This window comes from Musa acuminata, chromosome BXJ2-3 (genome assembly GCF_036884655.1).
Source record: "Musa acuminata AAA Group cultivar baxijiao chromosome BXJ2-3, Cavendish_Baxijiao_AAA, whole genome shotgun sequence".
Classification (NCBI taxonomy): Eukaryota; Viridiplantae; Streptophyta; class Magnoliopsida; order Zingiberales; family Musaceae; genus Musa; species Musa acuminata.
This window is the reverse complement of record NC_088340.1, coordinates 40761006-40785945: the sequence shown is the minus strand read 5'-3', so window position 1 is coordinate 40785945 and position 24940 is coordinate 40761006. Positions and strand designations below refer to the sequence as shown.

Here is a 24940-nt window from a genome sequence, read left to right as displayed (position 1 = left end):
ATAGTCCCTGTAAAACTGGGAAAGAAAGTATAATAGAATGAGCATTGGAAAATACATATGCATCCATAACTGACCTTTACGGCCAAACACTGACCTGTGAAACTCCATGGTAGACTTTCCCTGTGACTTGTAAAAATACATTTAGGAAGCAGTAAATACAGTAAAAGAATAAAACCAGCAAAATCTAGATATGATTAAACTAGCAGATATATGACACAACCTACAATTGAATAAAATCCAGAGTCCCTGCAAAATTGGGAAAGAAAGCGAAATAGAATGAGCATCAGAAAAAAAAGTATGCATCCATAACTGAATTGTGAAACTCCTTGGCATGCTTTCCCAGAAAGGAAGACTTTATGGTTGATACAATCAAGTAAATGGAGAGAAAATACGATAACAAATTATAGATTAATAAACATCTTTCTCAGCATAACCTTCTGCCAGAGCTGGAAATGGGAGGTTTGTTGATTAGCTGATGGCTAAAATAACTAATGATTCATCTAAATTTGGAATTCACTTGTTCACAAATCAAACACAAGACAAACAATGAATAAATTTATGCTCACAGCAATGAGATAGCTATTGAGGTTCTTATCAATGTGATGCACAAGGCACAATTTAAAGCCATCTATTAGATGCTAAACTCATTGGCAGTGTATCATATTCTTATATGGATTTTGCAAAACTATTGTCACAAAAGGGTTACAACTCAAAATATGATAAATGATTTGTTCTACAAGAGGCTATAGAACAAAAAGATAACCTGTGAAAATCTAATATTCCAGTCTTCTGAACATCCATTACAAATATTAAAATGTAATAATCTCTCTGTTCATTCTTTTCAAAGAGACCTGACAAGAAAATATATCCAAAGATGAGTTAGTTTAGACAGATTCTCTATGAAAGCAATTTACTAGGCCATGACGATGTATCATTATATTCACAATAATGATGTTTCAGAAAAGAAAAAAAACTCACTAACTAAAAAACTGCTTACCCCATGGACCACGATAACCCAACTCAAGTAATCTACCAATGCTTGTGTCAAATATTTAAGAATCGTTAGATTTTCTTGACCTAGAGCAATTATAGTGGACTGCAATTTAGCATGGCAGTTAAACCATGCAAGATAAGCATTTTTTATGATGACTGATAACAACCATGTCTTCTTTTTTCTGTATTCTTTCACAATTTTACTAATGAATTGCATTACTGACAATAACAAATGTCAACCATGCCAATCTCGAATAGAATGCTGGCATTTCCATTCCAGTGTGACAAACACACTGAAATAAGAGCTTTATGCTGAAACAACGCATACTTTGTAGCATGGTGCGCTTGATGGCATGAATTTGAATATTGGTGTTTTCCTTATTTTGAACTATTTAGTGCAATTTGGAGTAGGAATATCTGATGCGATTTACTTGTATTTCACTAGGGGAAAAAGACCCAGAGTGTATCACCACAATCCGGATTGTGTAGAACCATGATCCAGAGTGCCGCGCCGCAGACTAGGATGTAGAATCCTTATCGGGTTCCAGGGTACAATTATCATGGGTTATAACTATGAGGCATACAAGGACCAGTAATGGTTACCAGACAAAAATTTAGACATTCAAGAGTGATATTCACATGCAAATATACAAATGTTTCTCTATTCATCATGGTCATAAAAGCACTCTACAAAAGCACATATCATCAAACTATACAACTTCAGCCACCCCATCAAAGCCCATAGAAACAATGTACTAGATATAACTACACTTGCAAACTAGAATACTTGCAGAAATATCAATGGGTAACTATGACTTTTGAGGTTCATTTAACCTATAATGAGCCCTCCCCTGCCTCATACATAAAGGCAGTGGTTCCCAATGGTTGACAGTCTGCTTAGGATGGTTTTGCAACCGTGAGCTCAAGATGACAAGCTAACCAATAAGCTACTTTTAAATAGATTGATGATGTTAATTAAGTTAAATTATTTTGGAGGACAATACTTTAAGCCATAATGTTCAGCATCAACTATGTCAGCCAATACTTTAAGCCATAATTTTCAGTATCAACTATATCAGCCATCTTGGCAGATGGAAGAGACCAAGGCAAACCAAGAAATTAACTGATCTCAGTGGAGACGAGAAGGATAAAAGAAAACAAACAAATCCAAGCACTTAACTAAGACATCAAAACAAGAGTAGAGGTTTATGCAGTATAGTCTGGAACTTCAAACAAGTCTAGGAGAGAAAGAAGAGAACTTTGACAACAAAATTGAGAATTCCTCATCCCGAGCTACCAAACAGGTTGCAGTATCCATAATAACGTACTTCAGAATTGTGAAAAAAACAACATTAGAAACCTTCAGAACCATCGATTCTGTTATTTTATTTGAAGTGCTTGAAAGGAACTAGTCACCAACATTGTAATACAGCAACAAAATTGTGCAAATTTCCAGTGTACACGTTGCTCTGGGTGTAATAGCATGGAACAAAGAAAATCAAATGGCAAGATGATCCCATGATAATTCAACCCATTAAGAAAAACAATATTCAAATAACTAACAACAACACTGCACTGGCTAAGCACACAAATACATCAAGAGGTGTATAAGCAGGAGATATAAAAAACAAGAGATTCAGTTCAGCCTTCTTCTTTTACGTGAAAAAAGGGGGCCTCCATCAACATCAAAAGAACCAGAGGTGCTACTTCTACCTCTCCTTCTAATGGACCGAGAAGATCCCACACTATTTGGTTCTGCAAGAGCATCAGAAGAAGCAACATCCCCCTGTATCACTGCCATAGTGCTTGACACAGAGGACCGGTCCACAGTCAAGGCTGCTTCAACACGAGGCCCAGTCACCAGCGGTTCGAGATTTGGAGGATCAACAGATGGGGTGGATGCATCAAATCCATTAGTGTTACTAGCTAATCGTCCAACCACCCTACGAATACTACTGGCCATAGCAGACAATCTGTCTGTGTCGATGCCATACATGGAAAACTGCTGCCAAAGATCAACTCCATCTCGGAAAATAGAATTTGCATTGTTTCGCAAATTGTTTTCAGGCATTCTGACCTCTCCAGTTATAGATCCACTTTCACGGTTCACCCCTCTTTGCACTCTTCTTTCTCTTAGCCTACTAAGAGCTCTACGATGAACATTGTCAAATATTTCTTGCAGGCTTGGGTCTGCATATGCGTCAAAACTATTTCCACTACGCATGTGTTGATCTATAATTCGTCTCCATGTTGCTGCAAGTCCTTCACCCAACCTCCGTGAAACTGGGCGCAACTGCTGCCTAAAGCTTTCAAATCTATTTCCACCTGGTCTTGGTGGAATTCTTAGAGTTGATTCACCATTTTCCTCAATTTTCTTTTCAACATTAGGTTGCGAGATCCCTCTACCATAAATAGGTGTGATATTTGATTCAGTTACCTCTCCTTTGCATACAGGGCATTCCTTATGATCCGAATGGACATGCAGCCATTGATACAAACACGACCAGCAAAATAAATGTCCACATGAAGTAACAACAGGTTCAGCAGCCATATCAAAACAGATATTGCACTCAAAGTTAGCAGCACTTCTGCCTTTCTCTTCCATCTCCTCTCCAGAAGTCTCCGCTGCATTATCTTCGGCGATCACTTTATGCTTCCCGTTGCATTCTGGAGGTCTTTGGGAGTCTAAAACATCATGCACCGATTGCTCGGGATTAGGCAATGACGGCGAACCAAAACGGAACCTCTCACCAGCAGGTGGAAGCGAAGACCTAAACCGTCTGTTTGGCCATCGATGGCTGGACTCAATCAGCCTTCTGAAACGATATTCAGGGCATCGAAGGCGCTCAGGCCTGGAAGAGGATCCGTCTTCCGGACAGATAAATTCACTTGTTTCTGTGGTAATTGATGGGTAAAAGCTAAAGCTGGCTGCTCCATGGTCTTGTGGATCCGTCGATCCAGAAACATAAGGTGGCGAATAGGCTATGGGTTCATCAGCAAGCCTAGGTGGAGCTGCAGGATCATACGGCATATGTGAGTCCACATTCGGGACTGCAGTCTCATCAGGTTCCTCCACAGCTGGCAGGGGTTGGACGCCGGGAGGAGAATATGGGGTATCGGGTTCTGGTAGAACGGGCAAGAACGACGGACCATATCGTTCATAAGCAGGGAGGTAGGGGGTGTACTCTCGGTTGTCGACTATATCAGACAGCAGAACAGCCGGCAGGTCAGGGATGTACTCAGCATGTGAAGGAGAGTATGGGGGGTGGGAATCCGATGGTTCCACGACACCCGACATGGGAGTCGGAGCTTGGTTGTCCTGGACAGAAGTGTAAGAAGATGGCAACAGGGGCAATGAGCTGAGAGCGAGGTCAGAACCGAGACCAACACCGAGAGAACGAGGCGAACGAGGCAAGCCCAGGTAAAGATTCAGATCCATCTCCTGCAATTGCTCTCATTTTCCTAATCTGCCATTCCAAGACAGTAAAGATTCCTTCTTTTCCCCAAATCGTAGCAGCAAATCCAATCCTTTCCACTAAACCTCGACAAAAGAACGGAACAGAAGAGCCCTATCCCAAAATAAATAAAAAGGAAAGAACAACGCTAACTCTTCAACCAGGATGAGATTTCTATCGCTTCAAAATCATGATCCAGAAGAAGAACTAGGGTTAGGGTTCACCTCAAATAAGAGGCAAACCGCGAATGAAAACCTAGAAACCGAGAAGTATGCAATAAGAAATTTGGAGGAGACACAGCGGAAGGAGATCGAAGAGGATCAGAGAGAGGCGAGGCAGGAAGGAATTAGCGATCGATTTAGGGGGAGGAAAGGCGACATCCTGGAACGGGGGATCGGCTTCGTTTGGCCTCCCCGCAGCTTCCACCACACACAGACGAAAATGAGGCGAAAACATTTCTATAGACGACGGTGGGTGGGTGGTTGGGTAGACGTGTGGGAAAGATGTGTCAGCCAATTCGTGCCGCCAGCATCACCGTCCGATGTCAGATCAAACGGTTAGAGTGACTTAATTATGGGAAGTGGTAAGAGTATCGGGCTTCGTGATTCGTACTGGCGATGGAACCACAATTTCATCCAATCATCGATAAGGTATATGTGCGGGTTAGCGTTCGATGGGTAGATGACAATAAGATGCTTCGTTGATTATAAATTGGTCGTGCAATTACATGATGAATTTAGAAGTTGATAATTGTGACAATTATATTTTTATAAATGATTCTTTAAATATCATTCTATTTAATTAGGCTCCTCTTCTCTGATATGTACAATAATGGGGAGGAGGAACAAACCCTTGCACCGACAGGCCTCGCCTACCACCGTGGAACGGAAAAGCGCAAGCCGACGAGCAGCAGCTACAGTCCCATGTCGAATCCCACGAAGGAAGTAGCAAAGACGGCAGTAAAAGCAACGGAGCGTTCACATCATCGTCACACTAAACCATAGACCGGTGCTTCTCTCGCCCGATACTACTGAGTACTGACCACTACTAGCATTGATTTAGTGCTGCTGCTGGGGCGTGCCGTCGACGCCTTCGGCCAGGGGGCGGTACCGCACCGTACGGTCCAGCGCGGACGGGCCACTCGCCGCGTTGGCTGCAGCGCCCGTATCTGCGGCAGGGCCGAAGACGCCCGGCACCACGCCGGGGCGCACCTGCTCCTCCTCGTTCCTGTCGTGCGACGAAGCGTGCACTCACCTCTTCACCGACCGGCCGAACCTGGAAGAAACCGACGTCAGAGAGACGGCCAAGATGTGGTTCACTAGGCGCCTTCCGTAGCCTCCGGCGAGCACTCGCCCCTTCAGATCGGCTGCCATGCAAGGAAAAGATGAGAGAAGACAGGTGGGCGCGAGAGAAAGGTGAAGGGGCGAAGTGAGCGAGGAAGAAGACGCACGAAGAGGCGGAGACCGCTCGCCGTGAACGGCGTCACTTGACGGAAGGGCCTCCTGCGAGAATCTCATTGGTCTGCATGTCCGATTCATAACGCCGTCTCCAACGCACTGTTCTCAGGTGGGAGACGATTGATGATTTGAGTTGGGACATTGGTCTGTGTACGTGTGCGAGTAGAGGTGAGACAGGTGGGCTTGGCGTAGCTTTTGTGGGTCCCCCAAAGGTCGCCACTCGAAGGTGCAGTATATGGAAGTAAAATGATTGAAGATACCTGGCATCCTTTCCAACATAGTTATGCGTTATTACTCTAATTTATTTTATTATATTGATCAATCAATATAAACAATCAATTTTATTTTACCATATCATTCGTTTTTAGATAGCCCGAGCGGGAAGGAGGTCTCAGCCTCCCTCTCATCAGGGAGATAGTTTTTGTGAACTTAAAGGTTCTTCATGGCTTAGAGTTCATGAAAAACTTGTATAATTATGATTCAACGATGAGTGCACCACTCCTAGATCACTTGTAAACTAAGTATTGCATCTTAACCAAGTTTGATTTGTAAGTTCGCTGATCCAATCAATATCCATTCGACCCTACACTTTGGTCCTTTTGCTTGTCATGTGATACCTTTGAGGTGTAATTTCATCTTCCACTCTTGAGGTGGAACATATCGTCCTCTCAAATGATGCCCAACTCGTGATGCTATTTAATAGTATTCATTAGAGAATATTGGTACGTCGATATTACTTCGACGTGTAAACTTCTTGCCACTTGTTTTCAACTGTGCAAGAGGAGAAGTTGCTACTACTTAGTCACTCGGAGGGAATTTAAAGTTAGTGGTGCCCCTTTCAACCATAAAGAAGCGTTTTTTGCTCATAGGTTTAGGTCGAGATTAAGGGTTCAATCTTAAAAAGTCTCCACACTGGAATAGATAACATGTCTCCCCTCTTGTTTGACAAGGAGGCAGGTTAAGAGGTTTGACTAAGGGACATACTCTCTTCTTTTGAGGTCATTCAAAAGATGGATGAGGATTGACTGATCGATGCAAGTCTCAACTTGACTTCTCGGGATATAACCCAAACACACTATCACTTCACCTTACCTCTCTTTTTAATCCTTTGTAAGCTTATGGTTTTGATCCTCTACAGGCATAAATCTACACTTCTTGAAGAGAAAGTGGCTTGGCTCCTTTTCGAGCACGGTAGTGGCTTCTTCGGTTCTAGCCATTACTCGCAAGTCGTCGCTCAAAGCATCGAGCTCAACTCGACCTAGTTAACATGCCAACACCAATAAGCCGAAGAAGAAGCAAAAGATCATTATGAGAAAGGTGCCCCACCCCTGAAAGGATGAGAAACTTGAGAAGCCAATTCTAGAGAGGGAATCAAATGAAGTGCCTCCTACCTCCACAGCATTGATGCCTTCGTAGGGTCCCTAAAGTTCTAGATCTTATTCGGAGAAAAAAGAGGAGAGATAAAGGTCGATATTTGACTTATGTAAAGGCAAACCCCTGCTCTTTACCACTTTACAAATAGCCGACCTGTCACACCCGAGTCTGGGTGCATCGTTGTAATCGAGATAAGAGGATTTGTAGGAGGGGCAAAATATGTGGGGCGATGTTACAGCTTTGAAACAGTACTTTATAGTTTCCTTACATTCGATGGTGGCGAAATAGATTTATCATTCCCCATCGAATGTTTTGATCGATACCTACTACTACAATGAAGTACTAGTAAGTTAAGTCATGGCTAGCCTCTTTAGTATTGCATCGCTCTTCTACTTGTCTTTGATTTTGATTTATAGCACCACTACTACATAACAGCCCTTATTGATTATGTACGAGATGCTGACTTAGTCATTCACTAGTAGTCCCTTATAATTGATAATCTACAAGAAGAGATCAAATGGTTGAAGGAGGGAAGAGCCCCCTTAGTTGTTGTCAAGGAGGAGGCATAGGGGGTCGAGCAACGCCTCGCCGAGTTCGCCAAGTAGCTGAAGGCAGTCCGGAGCAATAAATGGGACATGGAGGATGAGTTACCGAAACTCAATCAAGAGCTGGATTCGATGAGGATATGCAACTTAGAGTTTACTAAGTAAGTCATGGCGGCCAACGAGCAAGTCGTGATAGCCAATGAGCAAGTTATGAATACTACCGAGTAGGTTCAAAGTTTAAAGGAAGTGTTGGAGGTTGAGCGGAACATGATGTTAAAGTATCAAGCGAAGGCAATCATCGATTATAAGACGTCCACCAGGTTTAGGAGGGTCTAGAGAGGTTAAAGGTTATCTTATATTAGTTTGGATGCCAAATCACTATAGCCTGTTTCAAAATGAGGTACCCTAGGCTGGAGCTTAAGGAAGATCCGTTCACTAATTACCCTGCGGATTAAAACGTCCCAATGGTGCCCGAGGTATCTTTTGATTATAGTTTGGACTAACCACCTCATCATGATGCCTAAGTTGTCATTTCCCTTTATACTAGATTTTTTGAGTCATCGAGTTACTCTACTTGATTGGTTCATTGTATCGGGTGTGTTCGCCCTATCAATTTTCTATTTTGATAGGTAAATGTTTTCTTTTAGATATAGAGGTATAGCCGAGTCGATGTAATTCCTTTTAAAGTACTAAAGTTTTTTTTTTTTTCAATTCGCAACACTGGCATATGGAGGATACACTTTATAATTGACCCTATGAGCATGGTAGAATGCTCAAATCTTGGGGCGTAGTCTCCTCATCTTGATTCCGAGAGATATCTTAAAGGTAAAAAAGTTTGAAGTTTGTAATTTGCCACATCCAGAGTAGTGCCACTCCTTATATTGTCCCAAGGTAACATGTTTTGTTTCGGACAACCTCGATGACTTAATACGACCCTTTCCAATTCGATGCCAACTTCTCCCGGGACCTAGTGGGGTTGTTAACTTTTACTTTACAAAACACTAGGTCCCTTAGTCCAACTCCTCGAGGGTAAACACATTGATCATACAACTTGGCCATCGTCTTTTTATATCTCAATGCTCTTAGGTGTGCTTTTGCTCTGATCTCATTAATTATGTCAAATTTGGCTTGAAGTTCTTTTTTAGATGTTTCCTCATCAGAGCTCTGGTGTTGGAAAGACTATCTTGGGTAATAAGACAGCCTTGATGCCAAGAGCTAAGCCGAATAATAATTTTTCTGACCCAGTCTTATATGTCATCCGAGAGGCCCATAAGATGTTTGGTAGGTTATCCACCTAAGTACCCTTTGCTCCAATGACCTATTTCTTTAACCTCTCGAGAATGACTCGGTTGGTGACTTTAGAAAGACCTTTAGTCCGAGGATAGGCCACCAAGCTGATTTGAGTTGAATTTTGGAAGATTGATTGAACTCTTTGAACCTCACATTGTTGAATTGAGTCCTATTGTAAATGATGAGAGCTCTCGGGATTCCAAAGTAGATTATAATATTATTCCATACAAATCCTTTAACCTGCTTCTCGATGAGTGATGCTAGTGGTTCAACTTCCACTAATTTCATAAAAGTCTTTCTTATGATAAGAAACCTTCGTTAGCCCGAGGCTGGTAGAAAGGGTTCGAGGAGGTCTATACCCCATTATGTAAAGGGCCATCTGTAGTCTATCATGTTCAATGGGACTATTGGTTGATGTTATATTCGAGTAAGCCTCTAGCACCTGTGACATCTTTAGGCATAACCTATTGCATTCTTGCGCAACATCAACCAGTAAAACCCCTGTCGAAATACTTTGAAGACAAGGGTCCGTCCACTAATGTGCTCCCCACAAATACTATCATGCATTTCGACGAGCACCCTCTCGGCCTATTGTGGTGTCAGCATTACGTCAGGTGAGGGAACCTCGATAGGTGTTAGTGCTAGCGATGATTAAACTATTGATCACGAATGAGTTGATGGTGTCACTTATTGGATTAGTTAGGGCAAAAGTTAGGCAACGACTTGTATTATGCTCGTTAGTGTCTGCACATGTAGGGTGAGCTTCAAGAAAACCTCTGTAAGAATGAGTAAGTACTCGAGATCATCCTCGGGAACGAGAGACCTGGGTTATTAAATATGTGCCAATACTGCATCAGTGTTTGTATAGAAGTAGATGCATTCATATGCATAAAGGATCGCAATTACCATCCTCGAATGAAAGTACTATAAGTCAGGTGTTGACTTTTGTCCAAGACGTGCAGGCGAATAGTGCGGGTGGGGATAGATGATGATATGAAACTTTTTCTCTCACCGAGGGCTCTATGTGGTGATTAAGTATTGGATGATGATTAGTGTTATATCCTATTATAATCTTAAAAAAAAAAAAAAGGAAAGATGACGAAGGTTTTGCTAACACGATCTAAGAGCTGTGGTTGATATCTTGACAAGGCATTCGACAACGCCTTGAAGTATTGCTCCAGTGACTTAGAACCTTCACTCTTACGTCAAATTGTCTATGGGAGTTCCTATTTTGATTATGACTGAGGAGGTTTTACTCCTGATTTAGATTGTCTGATTTGCAATAATACGAACGGAGAAGAATATAAGCTAAGTTTTCATTTATAGACTTTTACCTTTTTTTGGCAAAAAAAGGATGAACTTTAGTATTGCAATATTGAAGATACTACCCCCACGATACAAGAGAACACAATCGTAAACAGGGCTTAGATGCTATATAACCTTTGAACAGATCCCATGTGATGCTTGTTTAATTTGACTACAAACCCAAAGCAATAAATGTTGATGGCTACGCTCAGTCACTGTAATGGATTCATCGACTCCTTGAATGATGAGAGGCCTCAAAGAGAACATACAACATTTCAACGCTGGAAATGATTCATCAGAGCTTTTTCTATTGTCAAAGATCTCTTATATCTACTTCCTCTGGGGATTCTCCGGTGCCGCAAAACAAGTGTGGTGAGCCACACTGTGGCAAGGTGGGACTGCAACGTGTCGCGAGTCCACCTTGGTCGCCAAGATGATCTGACAATATAAAGGACCATTTATCAATGTAGTAATGTCCGCAGTCACACAAACTAAAACATGTTTGGAAAAGGAAATTAATGGATGTTTACCACTTTGTTGTTGCGCTTCCATGGTTCCTCCATTGGAATCCGACAGAGTTACAGTTTTGGTTTTCTGCACCAGCCTGCATAACATTTGAGCACCATATAATTTAGTTGATGTCATACCAGTTCAAGCTAATGTACCCAAGGTGTTGTTTATATTAACTCTGCTGTGAAGGAAGCTGTTCAAGCTCCAAGCTGTAGAGCCACATTGCCTGCAGATCACTGCACCTACGTTCATCAGATTCTAGTTCACATTCTTGCATAGAATCTAGAAAACAGATCAGGATATGCTCTCTTAATAATGTGTATGCCCACATGCACATGAGTACACTGCTGCTGACAAGAAACTAGTAGTTTTTACTCTGTTTTTGTGCTCCAATAGTATTAGGCATCCCCACAACTCTCTCCCACTGGTTCCAATTTTGGTATGCCTCATAGACAAGCTTGACCTGCACAAAATTTAGACCCCCACATAAATAATTCTCTCCCTGCATGCTAATCATGGTAAATAAATCGATTCTAAGTCACGCTGTTACTCTTGGCCACACAAACTTCGCAAATAGGGTTCAACTTGAGAGTGAGGCGTATGATACAAGTATAAATCATCTCCCATCCTGCAGGTCCTTGCATGTCTTATTGTTTCTTCCCACTTCTTGTCTGACATATTTATAATCTGATTGACAGAGAGAAATTTATCTCATAAATGCATAAAGCACTGATTAAGATATTCAAAATTTTGAAGGCTTGGAATTACTTGAGTTTTGGCTTACGTACATCTCGGAGGCGTTGCAGACGTGTTGCCGATCAACAATTGAAAGCTTCAAGAAATCATGCATGGTCTTAATTCCAGCAGCATCCAGCCCCCTGTGAAATGCTCCATTCCCGCTAATATTGAGTAGCCTCCATGCTTCGTGATCAAGAGATGGGGGATGCGACTTTTGATTCACTGGAAGAAATACAAAGAAAGGCAACGGTTAATCAATAAAGCACTGTAGAGACTATAAATCTTGCTATCTTGCTTCCGTGTTTTCTAAGTGAGGATATATATTATCAACTACTTGTTCCTTCCAGGAGAAATCAGATATACAAAAACAACAAAGTACAGCTATCACTAACAAAGCACAAACACTAGACTTACATTTGCTTCGATGGTCTAAAACCCGGAAACTTTCTGTTATCGCTTCTTTAATCCTTGGTCCTTTATAGCTGCCCGGAGAAACTCTGACTCCTAGTCTAAATTTCCCGGTCCTTACCCAACTCGAGTTATCAGTGACCTTAAGTGTTCCAAAGGAAGCTATGCCTTGACGTAATTGAGCCTTGCTATCTCCCAGAAGCAATGATCTCTTATTCTCCCGTTTTTCTAATATGCTGCTATTGAACTCATCAGTGTTCCAGTCCTGACTATTTTCTCTGGGGAAATCTCCATCAAGGACCACTATTTCTACTTTGATAGGTGAGTGAAGCGAAAAAACAGAACTCTGACCATGTTTGATTTGCATGAGGGAAACTTGGAGTTGATTATGATCATCGTATTTGATCACATCTTTGCTGAAGATTGGAAGTAAGAGTTTCACTTTGTGAAGACAAGTTGCAAGTCTGATGCTGGCTGGACATGTTCGGTAGGAACAGATCTGCAGTGAAATTTGGTCCCTCCCAAGTTAAATAAAAAACAGTAACACAAAATTCTCCTATGCCAGCAAACATTAACTGTTTGTTAAACAATTGGACCTTGGACTACAAGTTTGCATCCCTCTGTCTTTGAAGAGTTCCTAAGTTCAAATACTTGTGGCAGTGGTTTCAGGTGTTAGTCCCAATTGGACAATAAAAACTGAAGAGAAGAAAAAAATGACCAAGGTGACAGTCTAGATGGGCAATGGCTCCCTCCATTTTTATTAAAAATTACAGAGAAACAGTAAATACTTTATAATCAACATGATTGCACAAAAGTTAGGGTTTTACATGTCCTACCTTGCCAACTGACTAGTGTGAGCAATCCTGCCATGCCGTTTGCTTGCTGGCATATGATATTGTCAGTTTGATTTAAAATTTAAGGAATCACATGCTCCAGTTTCTCATTCATCTATATCAATTAGATAATGTTTTAAGAAATATTATGGAATGTAATCGATAGAATGAACTGTTTGAGCAATTTAAATAACCGCTGATACAAAATATTGAAAACTTCAGGAATCATGCGCTTCAGCTCCTCTTGCACCGATAGCACACAGATCAAACATGAATGAGCAAGCAATATTTTACAAGTGTTTTGACATATTTGAAACACAACCACTTATAAAATGCAGTATGCATCCTTAGAGAAAGTTATTGAATAATAACAAAAGCTTGGATTTCCTACTGAACACAAGCTTTGGACCAACTGTGCTCAAAATTAAGGAAAAAAAGAAGAGGAAGGTGAGTCAGTAATTATTCCATAAAATTTTAGCAACGATTAAAAAGATACCGTACCACTTTCCGAACCAAATCAGTTATTTCCATGCCAAAGTTACACCACTCTTGGAGCTTACGAAAGCTCTCTCCCCGGTAAATGGAGACAGAAGTCAGATAAACCTTGCCCTTATGAGATTATAATAAATGAAGCTGATCGCATAATCCACTAAATGCAAAAATCCTTATAAAATTAGCAAAAATATATTTGAAATATAGCGCACAACAGATCAAACCTACGTTCACTTATAAAATGCAGTATGCATCCCTAGAGAAAGTTATTGAATAATAACACAAGCTTGGATTTCCTACTGAACACAAGCTTTGGACCAACTGTGCTCAAAATTAAGGAAAAAAAGAAGAGGAAGGTGAGTCAGTAATTATTCCATAAAATTTTAGCATCGATTAAAAAGATGTCGTACCACTTTCCGAACCAAATCAGTTATTGCCATACCAAAGTTACACTACTCTCGGAGCTTACGAAAGCTCTCTGCCCAGTAAATGGAGACAGAAATCAGAAAAACCTTGCTCTTATGCGATTATAATAAATGAAGCTGATCGCATAATCCACTAAATGCAAAAATCCTTATAAAATTAGCAAAAATATATTTGAAATATAGCGCACAACAGATCAAACCTACGTTCACTTATAAAATGCAGTATGCATCCCTAGAGAAAGTTATTGAATAATAACACAAGCTTGGATTTCCTACTGAACACAAGCTTTGGGCCAACTGTGCTCAATATTAAAGAAAAGAAGAAGAGGAAGGTGAGTCAGTAATTATTCCATACAATTTTAGCATCGATTAAACAGATACCGTACCACTTTTCGAACTGAATCTTCCATCGCCATGTCAAAGTTACACCACTCTCGGAGCTTGCAAAAGCTCTCTGCCCAGTAAATGGAGACGGAAGTCAGATAAACCTCGATCTTATGCGGTCATAATAAATGAAACTGATTGCATAATCCACTAAATGCAAAAATCCTTCTTGCGTACTCTGTAAATCTGATAAAAAAACATACATAATCAAACAGGCAGAGATATGGAGCTTTAAGCAGAAAGTGGTTGTGTTAACAGATTGCTTAGGCTTCCAAAGAAGGCCCAGTCCTGATCCGCGTGGCCTCCGGATGATCCGACTTACTTATTCTCTGCAATCGAACTCAATAGGATAAGGTCAGGACAAATCGAATGAAAGAAAGAGGGGAGGAGAAGAACAAAACGTAATGAGGAGGGAGAAAGGATGAATCTACAGTCATACAAGGAAGCAAACAAGGAAGCGTCGCAGCAGAGCTTCATGCTCTTCTCCTTTCTTGATGAAATTTCATGATGATTGTGGGGTTCATTGACGAAGAAGTTACCTCTTGCGAATGGCGAAGGTGTGTCTCTGTTTTTTCTTTTTCATAGAGGAAAATTACTATGGTTAGCATATGTAACGGTTGTAGTCCTGCGCGGCTCGTGAGCAGGAGGTGCATGAACGAAACCCACCACCGACGACAAAGAGAGAAGGGGAGATGGATGATATCCGTGAAGGAGGTGTAGCGCTGCGTGCTTCCAATCGAAAAGCTTACGAATTGTCGGTTCTGAACTCCTCCTTCCCGGACACCTCCAAAACGCGGTGCTTCCTCTTCAGAGGGTGCCTCCGGATGCAGAGCAGCGATTCCCACATGTTGCGGTTCAGCGAGTCGCCCACGAACACCAATCTCTTCCCCGTCAACGCTCTGCATCTTCTTCCCCCTCCAGCCTAAAGGAATATGGTAGCATATGGACAAGTTACAATGCCATTGCACAAACTATCTCTCATCTTTCATCGACAACCATCTGTCATCTTTCATGCCAGTGCCATTCGATGAGAGATGAAAGAATAGGTTCTGATGGTGACCTAATAGTGTGCGAGCGACAGAGTCTCACGCTGCGCAGGTCGTGGACCGATGGAAACCCCTAGGGCATGGCGGGATCGGATCCGAGGGAGAGAGACGTCTGCGTCCGCCAGGGGGGCAGTACGACGTCGGAGTTGAGGGTGCGTGCGTCGGAACGCCACAGCCCAGAGCTGGGTGGAGCGGAGAGCACCAACGCCGTCCTCCTCCTCTTGCGTGCCCTTTTTAATTCAAGGCTTTCGATCGAGCTGGGTGCCGAGTTCGGGCCACTAGAATCGAAGGCCCATTTCGAGCGTTCCCATGCCATTATATGAGCTGCGTGAGTATACTTGTTGAAGATGCTTGGCATCCTTTCCAACGAAGTTATTGAGTTGTTGCTCTATTTTATTATATTACATGGATAAATGGAATTCTCAATGTAGGATCTTTTAATCTCAATTATGACAACTATCAGTTGGAAGATTACGACAGACAAGAACAACACAGAGATACTATTTTTAATATATTATACACAGTAAAATAATTCTTGTATCTTAGGTTTTAAAAAAAAAATTAATATTTCTATATTAATTATTCTTAAGATTATCTCTAATTTACCTCGTGATTTTCACTCTTCACGTTCGAGAAATTTTTCACATAAATCTGAGTATTTATTTATATACAAAAGTTTAATTCTCTTTTTATTCTATCAACAATCTTTCAACAAATCCCGTGCGATGCTTGTTCAAATCGATCGCTAACCCAAAGCAATATATGTTAGTGGCTATTCGCGATCAGAGTTATGTGAATACTGTAATGGATTCATCGACTCATTGAATGATGAGAAGCGTCGGTGAGAACATATAACGTTTTGACGCTGGAAATTTGTACAAAATCAAATAACATCATAATCCACAGGTCAGCTTTTCCTATTGCCAAATATCTCCTATATTTGTTTCACCTGGGGATTCTCCGGTGTCGCAAAACAAGTATGGACTCCACGCCAATTGCAAGCTGGGACTCCACAGTGCGGCTGATCTACCTTGGTCGCCAAAATGATCTAACAATTTAAAGGTCAATTTCTCAATGTAGTAATGTCCCTAGTCACACAAACTAAAACATGTTTAGAAAAAGAAATTAATGGATGTTTACCACTTTGTTGTTGCGCTTCCATGGTTCCTCCATTGGAGTCCGATGGGTTCCAGTTTTGGTTTTCTGCACCGGCCTGCATAGCATTTGAGCACCATATAATTTAGTTAATGTCATACCAGTTCAAGCTATAATGTACCCAAGATGTTGTTTGTATTTACTCTCTGCGGTGAAGGAAGCTGTTCAAGAACACACACAGAAGCTCCGAGTGGTGGAGTCACATTGCCGGCGGACAGCTCCCTCTGAGACCCATCTGGCGGATTACTACACCTTGGTTCATCGGATACTAGTTCACATTTTCTGATAGAATCTGGAAAACAGATCAGGATGTGCTCTCTTAATAATATGCTTATAGCCAGTTATCTAACTATGAACATGCACATGAGTACACTGCTGCTGACAAGAAACAAGTTGTTTATACTCTGTTTTTGTGCTCCAATCGTATTAGGCATCCCCACAACTCTCTCCAACGGGTTCCAATTTTGGTATGCCTCAGAGGCAAGCTTGACCTGCATAAAATTTAGACCCCCACATAAATAATTCTCTTCCTGCATGCTAATCATGGCAAATAAATCGATTCTAAGTCGGTGCTTCCATCATCCTTACTTTCTCTTCTGAAGTGAGCTCTGTCAGAGCGATGCTCACGCCGTTCTTACTGACTTCAATAATTTCGCAAATGGAGTTCAACATGACAGTGCAAGTAGGCGTATGAGACAAGTATAAATCATCTCCCAGTCTGCAGGTCCTTGCATGTCCTATTGTTTCTTCCCACTTCTTGTCTGACATCTTTATAGTCTGATTGACAGAGAGAAATTTATGCCTCATAAATGCATAGAGCACCGATTAAGACATTCAAAATTTTGAAGGGTTGGAATTGGCTGAGTTTTGGCTTACGTACCTCTCGGAGGCGTTGCCGATCGACAACCGAGTGCTGCAAGAAATCTTGCACGGTCTTAATTCCAGCAGCATCCAGCCTCCTGTGAATTGCTCCATTCCTGCCAATATTGCGTAGCTTCCATACTTCATGATCAAGAGATGGGGGGTGAGACTTCTGATTGACTGGAAGGCATACAAAGAAAGGCAACAGTTGATCGATAAAGCCTCTGTGTTTTCTAAGCGAGAATATATATGGTCAAATACTTGTTCCTTCCAGGAGAAATCAGATATACAAAAAATAACAAAAGTACATCTATCACTAACAAAGCACAAACACTGAGACTTACATTTGCTTCGATGGTCTAAAACCTGGAAACTTTCTGTTATCACTTCTTTAATCCTTCGCCCTTTATAGCTGCCCAGAGAAACTCTGACTCCTAGTCTAAATTTCTTGGTCCTTACCCAACTCGAGTTATCAGTGACCTGAAGTGTTCCAAAGAAAGCTATGCCTTTATTTAATTGAGCCTTGCTTTCTCCTAGAAGCAATGGTCTCTTATTCTCCCGTTCTTCTAATATGCTGCTATTGAACTCATCAGTGTTCCAGTCCTGACTATTTTCTCTGGGGAAACCTCTATCGAGGACCACTATTTCTACTTTGATAGGTGAGTGAAGCGAAAAAACACAACTCTGACCATGTTTGAATTGCATTAGTGACACTTGGAAATGATTATGATCCTTATCTTTGATCACATCTTCGCTGAAGCTTGGAAGTAAGAGTTTCTCTGTGAAGGCAAGTTGCAAGTCTGATGCTGGCTGGACGCCTTCGGTAGGGCATGGATCTGCAGTCAAATTGTGTCCCTCCCGAGTTAAATAACAAACAGTAAGCACAAAATTCTCCTATGCCACCACACATTAACGGTTTGTTAACCAATTGGACCTCGGACTACCAGTTTGCATCTCTCTTGTCTTGGAAGAGATTCAAATACTTGTGGCAGTCGCTTCGGGTGTTAGCCCTAATTAATTGGACAATAAAAACGACCAAGGGGACTGCCTAGATGGACAATGGCTCCCTCCATTTTTCTTAAGATTTACAGAGATACAGTAAATACTTTATAATCAACATAATTGCACAAAAGTTAGGGTTTTTACATGTCCTACCTTGGCAACTGTCTTGTGTGATCAATCATCCCATTCGCTTGCTGGTGCATGATATTTTCAAATGGATTTAAAATTTGAGGAATCACATGCTCCAGTTTCTCTTCCATCTGTGTCAATTAGATAATGTTTGAAGAAATATTATGGAACGTAATTGATAGAATGAACTGTTTGAGCAATTTAAATAACCTTTCTTTCCAACCGCTGAAACAAATCATTGAAAACTTCAGGAAACAAGCACTTCAGCTCCTCTAGTGCCTATAGCACACAGATCAAACCTAAATGAGCAAACAATATTTAAGAAGTGTTTTGACATATTTGAAATATAACCACTCATAAAATGCAGTATGCATCCCTAGATAAAGTTATTGAATAATAACACAAGCTTGGATTTCCTACTTAACACAAGCTTTGCACCAACTGTGCTCGATTTTAAAGAAAAGAGGAAGAGGAAGGTGAGTCAGTAATTATTCCATAACATTTTAGCATCGATTAGAAAGATACCGTACCACTTTCCGAACCAAATCAGTTATTGCCATGTCAAAGTTACACCACTCTCAGAACTTACAAAAGCCCTTTGCCCAGTAAATGGAGACAGAAATCAGATTAACCTTGATCTAATGCGATTATAATAAATGAAGCTGATCGCATAATCCACTAAATGCAAAAATCCTTATAAAATGAGCAAAAAATTTTGAAATATAGCACACAACAGATCAAACCTACGTTCACTTATACAATGCAGTATGCAGCCCTAGAGAAAGTTATTTAATAATAACACAAGCTTGGATTTCCTACTGAACACAAGATTTGGACCAACTGTGCTCAATATTAAGGAAAAGAAGAAGAGGAAAGTGAGTCAGTAATTATTCCATAAAATTTTAGAATCGATTAAAAAGATACCATACCACTTTTCGAACTGAATCTTCCATCGCCATGTCAAAGTTACACCACTCTCGGAGCTTGCAAAAGCTCTCTGACCAGGAAATGGAGACCGGAAGTCAGATAAACCTCGCTCCTATGCGGTCATAATAAATGAAACTGATTGCATAATCCACTAAATGCAAAAATCCTTCTTGCGTCCTCTGTAAATCTGAGGAAAAAACATACATAATCAAACATGCAGAGATATGGAGCTTTAAGCAGAAAGTGGTTGTGTTAACAGATTGCTTAGGCTTCTAAAGAAGTAGTCCTGATCCACGTGGCCTCCGGATGAACCGACTTACTTATTCTCTGCAATCGAACTCAGTAAGATAAGGTCAGGACAAAACGAATGAAAGGAAGAGGGGAGGAGAAGAACAAAACGTAATGAGAAGGGAGAAAGGATGAATCTACAGTCATACAAAGAAGCAAACAAGGAAGCGTCGCAGCAGAGCTTCATGCTCTTCTCCTTCCTTAATGAAATTTCATGATGAATGTGGGGTTCATCGACGAAGTTACCTCTTGCGAATGGCGGCTGAGTGTTTCTGCTTTTTATTTTTTATAGAGGAAAAACACTATGGTTAGCATATGTAACGGTTGTAGTCCTGCGCGGTTCGTGAGCAGGAGGTGCATGAACGAAACCCACCACCGCCAACAAAGAGAGAAGGGAAGATGGATGATATCCGTGAAGGAGGTGCAGCACTGCATGCTTCGAATCGAAAAGCTTACGAATTGTCAGTTCTGAACTCCTCCTTCCCGTACACCTCCAAAACGCGGTGCTTCCTCTTCAGAGGGTGCCTCAGGATGCAGAGCAGCGATTCCCACATGTTGCGGTTCAGCGAGTCGCCCACGAACACCAATCTCTTCCCCCTCAACGCTCTGCATCTTCTTCCCCTTCAGCCTAAAGGAATATGGTAGCATATGTACAAGTTACAATGCCATTGCACAAACTATCTCTCATCTTTCATCGACAACCATCTTTCGTCTTCCATGCCAGTGCCACTCGATGAAAGACGAAATATTAGGTTCTGATGGTGACCCAGTCGATGAAAGATGAAAGTTGCGCAGGTCGTGGACCGATGGAAACCCCTAGGGCATGGCGGCATCGGATCCGAGGGAGAGAGACGTCTGCGTCCGCCAGTATGACATCGGAGTCGCGGGTGCGCGCGTCGGAACGCCACGGTCCAGTGCTGGGTGGAGCCGAGAGCACCAACGCCGTCCTCCATCCGCGCCTCTCGCCGCCGCTCCGTCCCCTTTTAATTCAACGCTTTCGATCGCGCTGGGTGACGAGTTCGGGCCATTAGACCCGACGGCCCATTTGGGGCCTTCCCATGCTCGAGGCACATAGCCAATGATTCGGCCCCCAAATAATAATAATAATAATAATAATAATCGTATTTACCCTTCTCATCGTCGTATACACGTGTCCATTTTAATGGTAAAACGCCTTCATTTTACTGCTGAGGAGCTTCAGGTCTGAGAAGAGGGAACAACTATACAATGTTTGATCATTAAACTGGCATCTCTTGTCTTGCATAGTTTCCTTAACAGAGGAACCACAAATGCTCACAAGAAACGATAAAATGTAAAAGGAAACAACTACATGTAACATAGCTTTCAGCAACACAAGTCTTGCTCTGCAGGGATGAAGCCGGCAGCGTCAGCGACTCAGTCATCCCCAACCTTGTAAGACTCCACCGTGATCTCGGACAGCCACAATCCTGGGAAGAGAGACTGGCCAAAACATGTAAACCGAGACCGAGTCATTTATCGGTAACCGATGACGAACCACAAATATCATTTATTAGTTTATACATCATACATACCTGCATGCCAGCGCACATATGTACGTCAGAGATTATATATATATACATACATAGCAAAGCAAAGATAACATAAAGAGCTGTGAAATAATGCGTTTATCGCTTGGCTACATATTATGCTTTTACCAAACATGTGGAGAGAATGTTCTGTCCGCCGGCCGGCCAACCAACGTGTGTGGCTTTTGTCTGGGACCCAGCCAACTGACCTCACGCGAGAATCGGTTCGCGATGCTTCCAATAGTTACCTGACACGTATCTGTGAGCTACGTACAAATACATGGGGAGAAATGCGTCCGTGTGTACGCGCGTGGGGACGTTTTGTCACCAGTAGAAGTAGCGCATCAGTGCTACAGGGAATAATGGTATCGAAATATGATATGTAGCGAAAAGAAAAAGGGTGGTTTGATTGGCGGAGAGGTAACCAAAGAAATATTACCGGCCATAAAAGCATCGTAGGGAAATAAAACAGGGAAAAATTAGAAAGGCTTACGTCCAGCAGGCGCTGCACGGCCCGGGGTCGCTTTTTCGGCCGCCGCCGGGGCCGCGATCCCGTCACGGCATAGATGTCCTCCTCGATCTCGTCCGCCGTCAGCGACACCGTCAGTCCGCTCTTCCTCCTCTTATCCTCCTCGTCTGTCGCCGCGGTAGGCGCCCCCGCGCTGGCGCAACCCCCTTGGCCGTTCCCGTTCGTCGGCCGCCGCGCCCTCAGGTTCCACGGCCTCGCGGTCTCTCGCGCTGCCTCCGGAGTCTCCAGCTTCATCCGGTCCGCAGCATCCTGGAGATGGCCCATCAGCTTCGCTCTCAACTCCTCCAACCCCCCGTCCTCGCCGCCGCCGCCGCCGCAGCTCCGTTGCCCCGCAGGGGACCCACGGCTACCGGATGGCGCCGCCTCCGAGCGGGTCCGATCTACGCCGTTCCGGTCGACGCTGCCGCGGCGGGGTATCCGCCGGTCGCCCCATCTCGGAAAGGGGAGACGGTGGCGGAGGTTGGCGTCCAGTTCGTTGGGAGGTGGGTCCTCCGCGGCCGCCATGGAACCGCCGCTCATCGCTCGACCGGGCGGCCACAGGATCCGCGCTTTCTACGGGAGCGGGGGTGCGAAGTCGTCGACGGTTACAGGCACCGCCGGTGGGAGAAACGACAGAGAAAAGAGGGAGAGGAACCGGTTGAGGGTGGAGAGTCGTCGAAGGTTTTAATGCTGGGTGGAAGGGCGTTTTGGGAAATTAAAAGCAAGGCTCGGTATCTGCTTAGAGACCAATCACCCGAAAAGATACCGAGGACGAAAGCGGGGTATGTCGGTTTTGTCTCGACGGGTCACAATTGTGGGTAGCCATCTCGGCGTCCCCACTACAAGCGTAAAGGAACCCAATCGGCAAAGGCAATGACTCGTTGGTTGACGCGTAGGCAATAAGGAGGTGATGAGGTCGCCGCTCTTGGACACACGTGAAATCCACGTGACACAGCCCTGTTGCTGGTAGGTGACGTGTTCCTACCCACAATTTTAATTTGCCTAAATTTATTCCCCAAAAAAACAAAAAAAGAAAAGCTCATGCGACCTGAATTAATCAGATATATGGATAAAATACCTAAGCCTTTTATCCCCATAAAAAAGACCAAAAAGAAGAGGTGAATAGTTGCGTAAAGTTGCACATCGCACTCTCATCCCATAGTAACTGTAACAGACAAATATAGTTGCAGAAAAGAACGCTAACTGGAAGCATCCTCAGAACCATCTTTCCAAGTATGCAAAGACCATTCAATTTGAAGTAAAATTCAGTGTCATTAAGCAGTCAGCTTAAAGCAATGGTGGTATGCTTAGTGACTATGCTTGACAGTAATTTGGAACGATGGTGCCTCAGACCAGCCCACCATATAACTAAAATACAATTCAAAATTGTGGAAGACAGAGAACTACTGGCTTTAAATACACGAGGGGAAAGAACAACAGAGAAGATTATGAATTAAATGGTGTGCTGGAAGGGAGGGCTATGTAAAGATTCTAATGGCCACCAACCTCGGAGACTAAACACGGCGGCATCTTCAACATGTTTTCTGCACAGAAGAGTGCAAATTTGTTGAGATTTTCTGGAAGATAGATTGGACAGCAGAAGCATAAAAAGGATAACAGAAGCATTCACAAAGAAAATTCAATGGTATAGAACAAAGACATGGAATAACTAATCCAAGATAAAGCCAAATAAGAGTCTAATACACAACAAGAGCATGCCACATGCATTGCTTGCACAATGTTGAGAACTACATTCAGTGAAGCAACCTCTTCAGCTCATGTTATTTCCAGTATAAGATGTGATAATTGAGTAAAATTTGCAACAACATTTTAAAGGTGGAAAAGAAATCCCTTGTTATGCTATGATATATAGTTATCACGGAAGCAGTGGATAATAACATGCATTGTGGAGATGACAAGATTAGAAAGCCTTTGGTACCAATCATTGTCCCCATCTGCTTCAGCTTTATTATGGACCATATCCTTTCGAGTCACAACAGTCAATATGTCCATTTTCACTGTGACATTAGTGACGTGGACACCTCCATTTGAAGTTGAGCTTCTCAATCCCCATGATGCCCAAGATAACAACAAACACTCTTCACACATTTGCAGACAAACTGAAATGTTCTCTCAAGTCTCATCTTGCTCCCAACCAAGGATTAGAAGACCGGTCCAATATTAACCAGTCCAACCGGAAAAAGGGATGTGGACCAGATGATTTAGCTTGATTTGATTTGAAACAGGGTTAGTGTCTGATAAACCCGACCAACCTGGACTAACCATTCGGTTTTAATCATTAAAACCGGATGCACCAGGTGGTTAACCTTCACCAACGCCCAAATCCTTTATTTAATTATTTAACAGCTTCTGACACGGTGCTGCTCGGGCACATCAACATTACCGCTCGACTGTGTTGCTGCTTCCTCCACCCTGCTACAAGATATAGGCAGACATGCCTTCCTCCCTCACTCCCTCCAAAAGATTTCTGAATCAGCAGCATAGCCTCATGCTAGCAAGCAGCCAGAACTGCACATGCTGTTGGCATATGATACCACATGGTGGTGTGCCAGCCTAGGTGTAAGCTGGGGGAAAAAGAAGAACAAAGGAGAGAAAGGAAGAGACAAGAAGCCAAAGGTAAAAAAGATATACTTACCTAGATCACCGGTATCAATGCTTCCTCTCATAACCAGCAGAAACCTTCTTAAGATTAAGTGGATTTTGCTTATGCCTTTGAAATAAACCAAGAAAATCCCAAATTGGTTTCTAAACTACCATAGAAATTGACTGGCTGCAGATACTACTTAGTCTACCAAAAATATCTGCAAGAAAAGGGATGAGTTATGCTAAAAACGGCACACTCACATTCCATGGACACATTCTAGGACTGGTAAGAATGGAAACCCTTGCTCTCCTCCTCCCTCCCTCTTGCTCTGTTTTGTTGCTTGCTCTTGCTCTCCCCTCGTCCCCTCCTTTCTTCCTTTTTAAAATTAGAATTGGATAAAAGCTAATAGAAAAAAGGATCAGCTATAAGAATTTTCAGGACAGTAGATTAACAAAAAACATGAAAGAGCAGAGTTCAGGAACTGGGTGAAATAGGGCATCTTAAGTTGCCCCATCTTCTAACTTTTTTACCTAAGATAGCAGGAATGAACTATCGAAGGAAGTCAGACTTCCAAACTAAGATCTAGCAGTAACTAATGTGTTTTGGATCACACGACTGATTCCAAAACCAGATACAATGGTACAAGAATATAACAAGCCTGAT

General features: G+C 42.4%; 3 protein-coding genes and 1 long non-coding RNA gene across 9 annotated transcripts; all 4 read right to left on the bottom strand.

Moving 5' to 3' along the window:
- Window positions 1–2491: 2491 nt before the first annotated feature.
- On the bottom strand, window positions 2492–4890 carry LOC103978739 (uncharacterized). The gene has a single exon (XM_009394645.3). The coding sequence runs from the start codon at window positions 4430–4432 to the stop codon at window positions 2630–2632; it is 1803 nt and encodes a 600-aa protein (XP_009392920.2). The 5' UTR covers window positions 4433–4890; the 3' UTR covers window positions 2492–2629.
- Window positions 4891–10510: 5620 nt separating this feature from the next.
- Window positions 10511–20671, bottom strand: LOC135586938 (protein SAR DEFICIENT 1-like). 3 transcript variants are annotated; one of them, XM_065100986.1, is made up of 10 exons: window positions 19332–20671; window positions 18613–18681; window positions 18427–18533; window positions 17616–18107; window positions 17291–17451; window positions 16999–17187; window positions 16814–16901; window positions 16554–16702; window positions 16396–16468; window positions 10511–10857 (listed from the first exon to the last, which is right to left on the bottom strand). In XM_065100986.1, the coding sequence occupies exons 4-10, from the start codon at window positions 17974–17976 to the stop codon at window positions 10733–10735; spliced, it is 1146 nt and encodes a 381-aa protein (XP_064957058.1). In that variant the 5' UTR covers window positions 17977–18107; window positions 18427–18533; window positions 18613–18681; window positions 19332–20671; the 3' UTR covers window positions 10511–10732. The 3 variants fall into 3 exon arrangements, with proteins under 3 accessions (XP_064957058.1, XP_064957057.1, XP_064957059.1); XM_065100985.1 differs by lacking the exon at window positions 10511–10857 and adding an exon at window positions 16044–16303; XM_065100987.1 differs by lacking the exon at window positions 10511–10857 and adding an exon at window positions 16044–16303 and having other exon boundaries at window positions 17291–17412.
- Window positions 20672–20821: 150 nt separating this feature from the next.
- LOC103978740 (uncharacterized) lies at window positions 20822–22415 on the bottom strand. 4 transcript variants are annotated; one of them, XM_065100988.1, is made up of 3 exons: window positions 21658–22415; window positions 21294–21430; window positions 20822–21078 (listed from the first exon to the last, which is right to left on the bottom strand). In XM_065100988.1, exons 1-3 carry the CDS (start codon window positions 22210–22212, stop codon window positions 20889–20891), a joined length of 882 nt encoding a protein of 293 aa, XP_064957060.1. In that variant the 5' UTR covers window positions 22213–22415; the 3' UTR covers window positions 20822–20888. The 4 variants fall into 4 exon arrangements, with proteins under 4 accessions (XP_064957060.1, XP_064957061.1, XP_009392923.2 ...); XM_065100989.1 differs by having other exon boundaries at window positions 21294–21412; window positions 21658–22411; XM_009394648.3 differs by having other exon boundaries at window positions 20822–21514; window positions 21658–22349.
- A 903-nt stretch (window positions 22416–23318) lies between these two features.
- On the bottom strand, window positions 23319–24531 carry LOC135608286 (uncharacterized). The gene is made up of 2 exons (XR_010485482.1): window positions 24329–24531; window positions 23319–24210 (listed from the first exon to the last, which is right to left on the bottom strand). It is a non-coding gene; the product is annotated as an uncharacterized LOC135608286 (long non-coding RNA).
- Window positions 24532–24940: the final 409 nt, after the last annotated feature.

Excerpts from the sequence above, each read along its gene's own strand:
- LOC103978739 (XM_009394645.3), bottom strand. The coding sequence starts at position 4,432 with ATGGATCTGAATCTTTACCTGGGCTTGCCTCGTTCGCCTCGTTCTCTC.
- LOC135586938 (XM_065100985.1), bottom strand. The coding sequence starts at position 17,976 with ATGCAATTCAAACATGGTCAGAGTTGTGTTTTTTCGCTTCACTCACCT. Across the intron at positions 16,902-16,998 it reads AGCTCACTTCAGAAGAGAAA|GTCAAGCTTGCCTCTGAGGC; the intron begins GTAAGGATGATG and ends AATTTTATGCAG. Across the intron at positions 16,469-16,553 it reads AGCTTCCTTCACCGCAGAGA|GCCGGTGCAGAAAACCAAAA; the intron begins GTAAATACAAAC and ends AATGCTATGCAG.
- LOC103978740 (XM_065100988.1), bottom strand. The coding sequence starts at position 22,212 with ATGAGCGGCGGTTCCATGGCGGCCGCGGAGGACCCACCTCCCAACGAA. Across the intron at positions 21,431-21,657 it reads CCGTGCAGCGCCTGCTGGAC|CTCACAGATACGTGTCAGGT; the intron begins GTAAGCCTTTCT and ends ATTTGTACGTAG. Across the intron at positions 21,079-21,293 it reads ACATTCTCTCCACATGTTTG|TCTCTCTTCCCAGGATTGTG; the intron begins GTAAAAGCATAA and ends TGTTTTGGCCAG.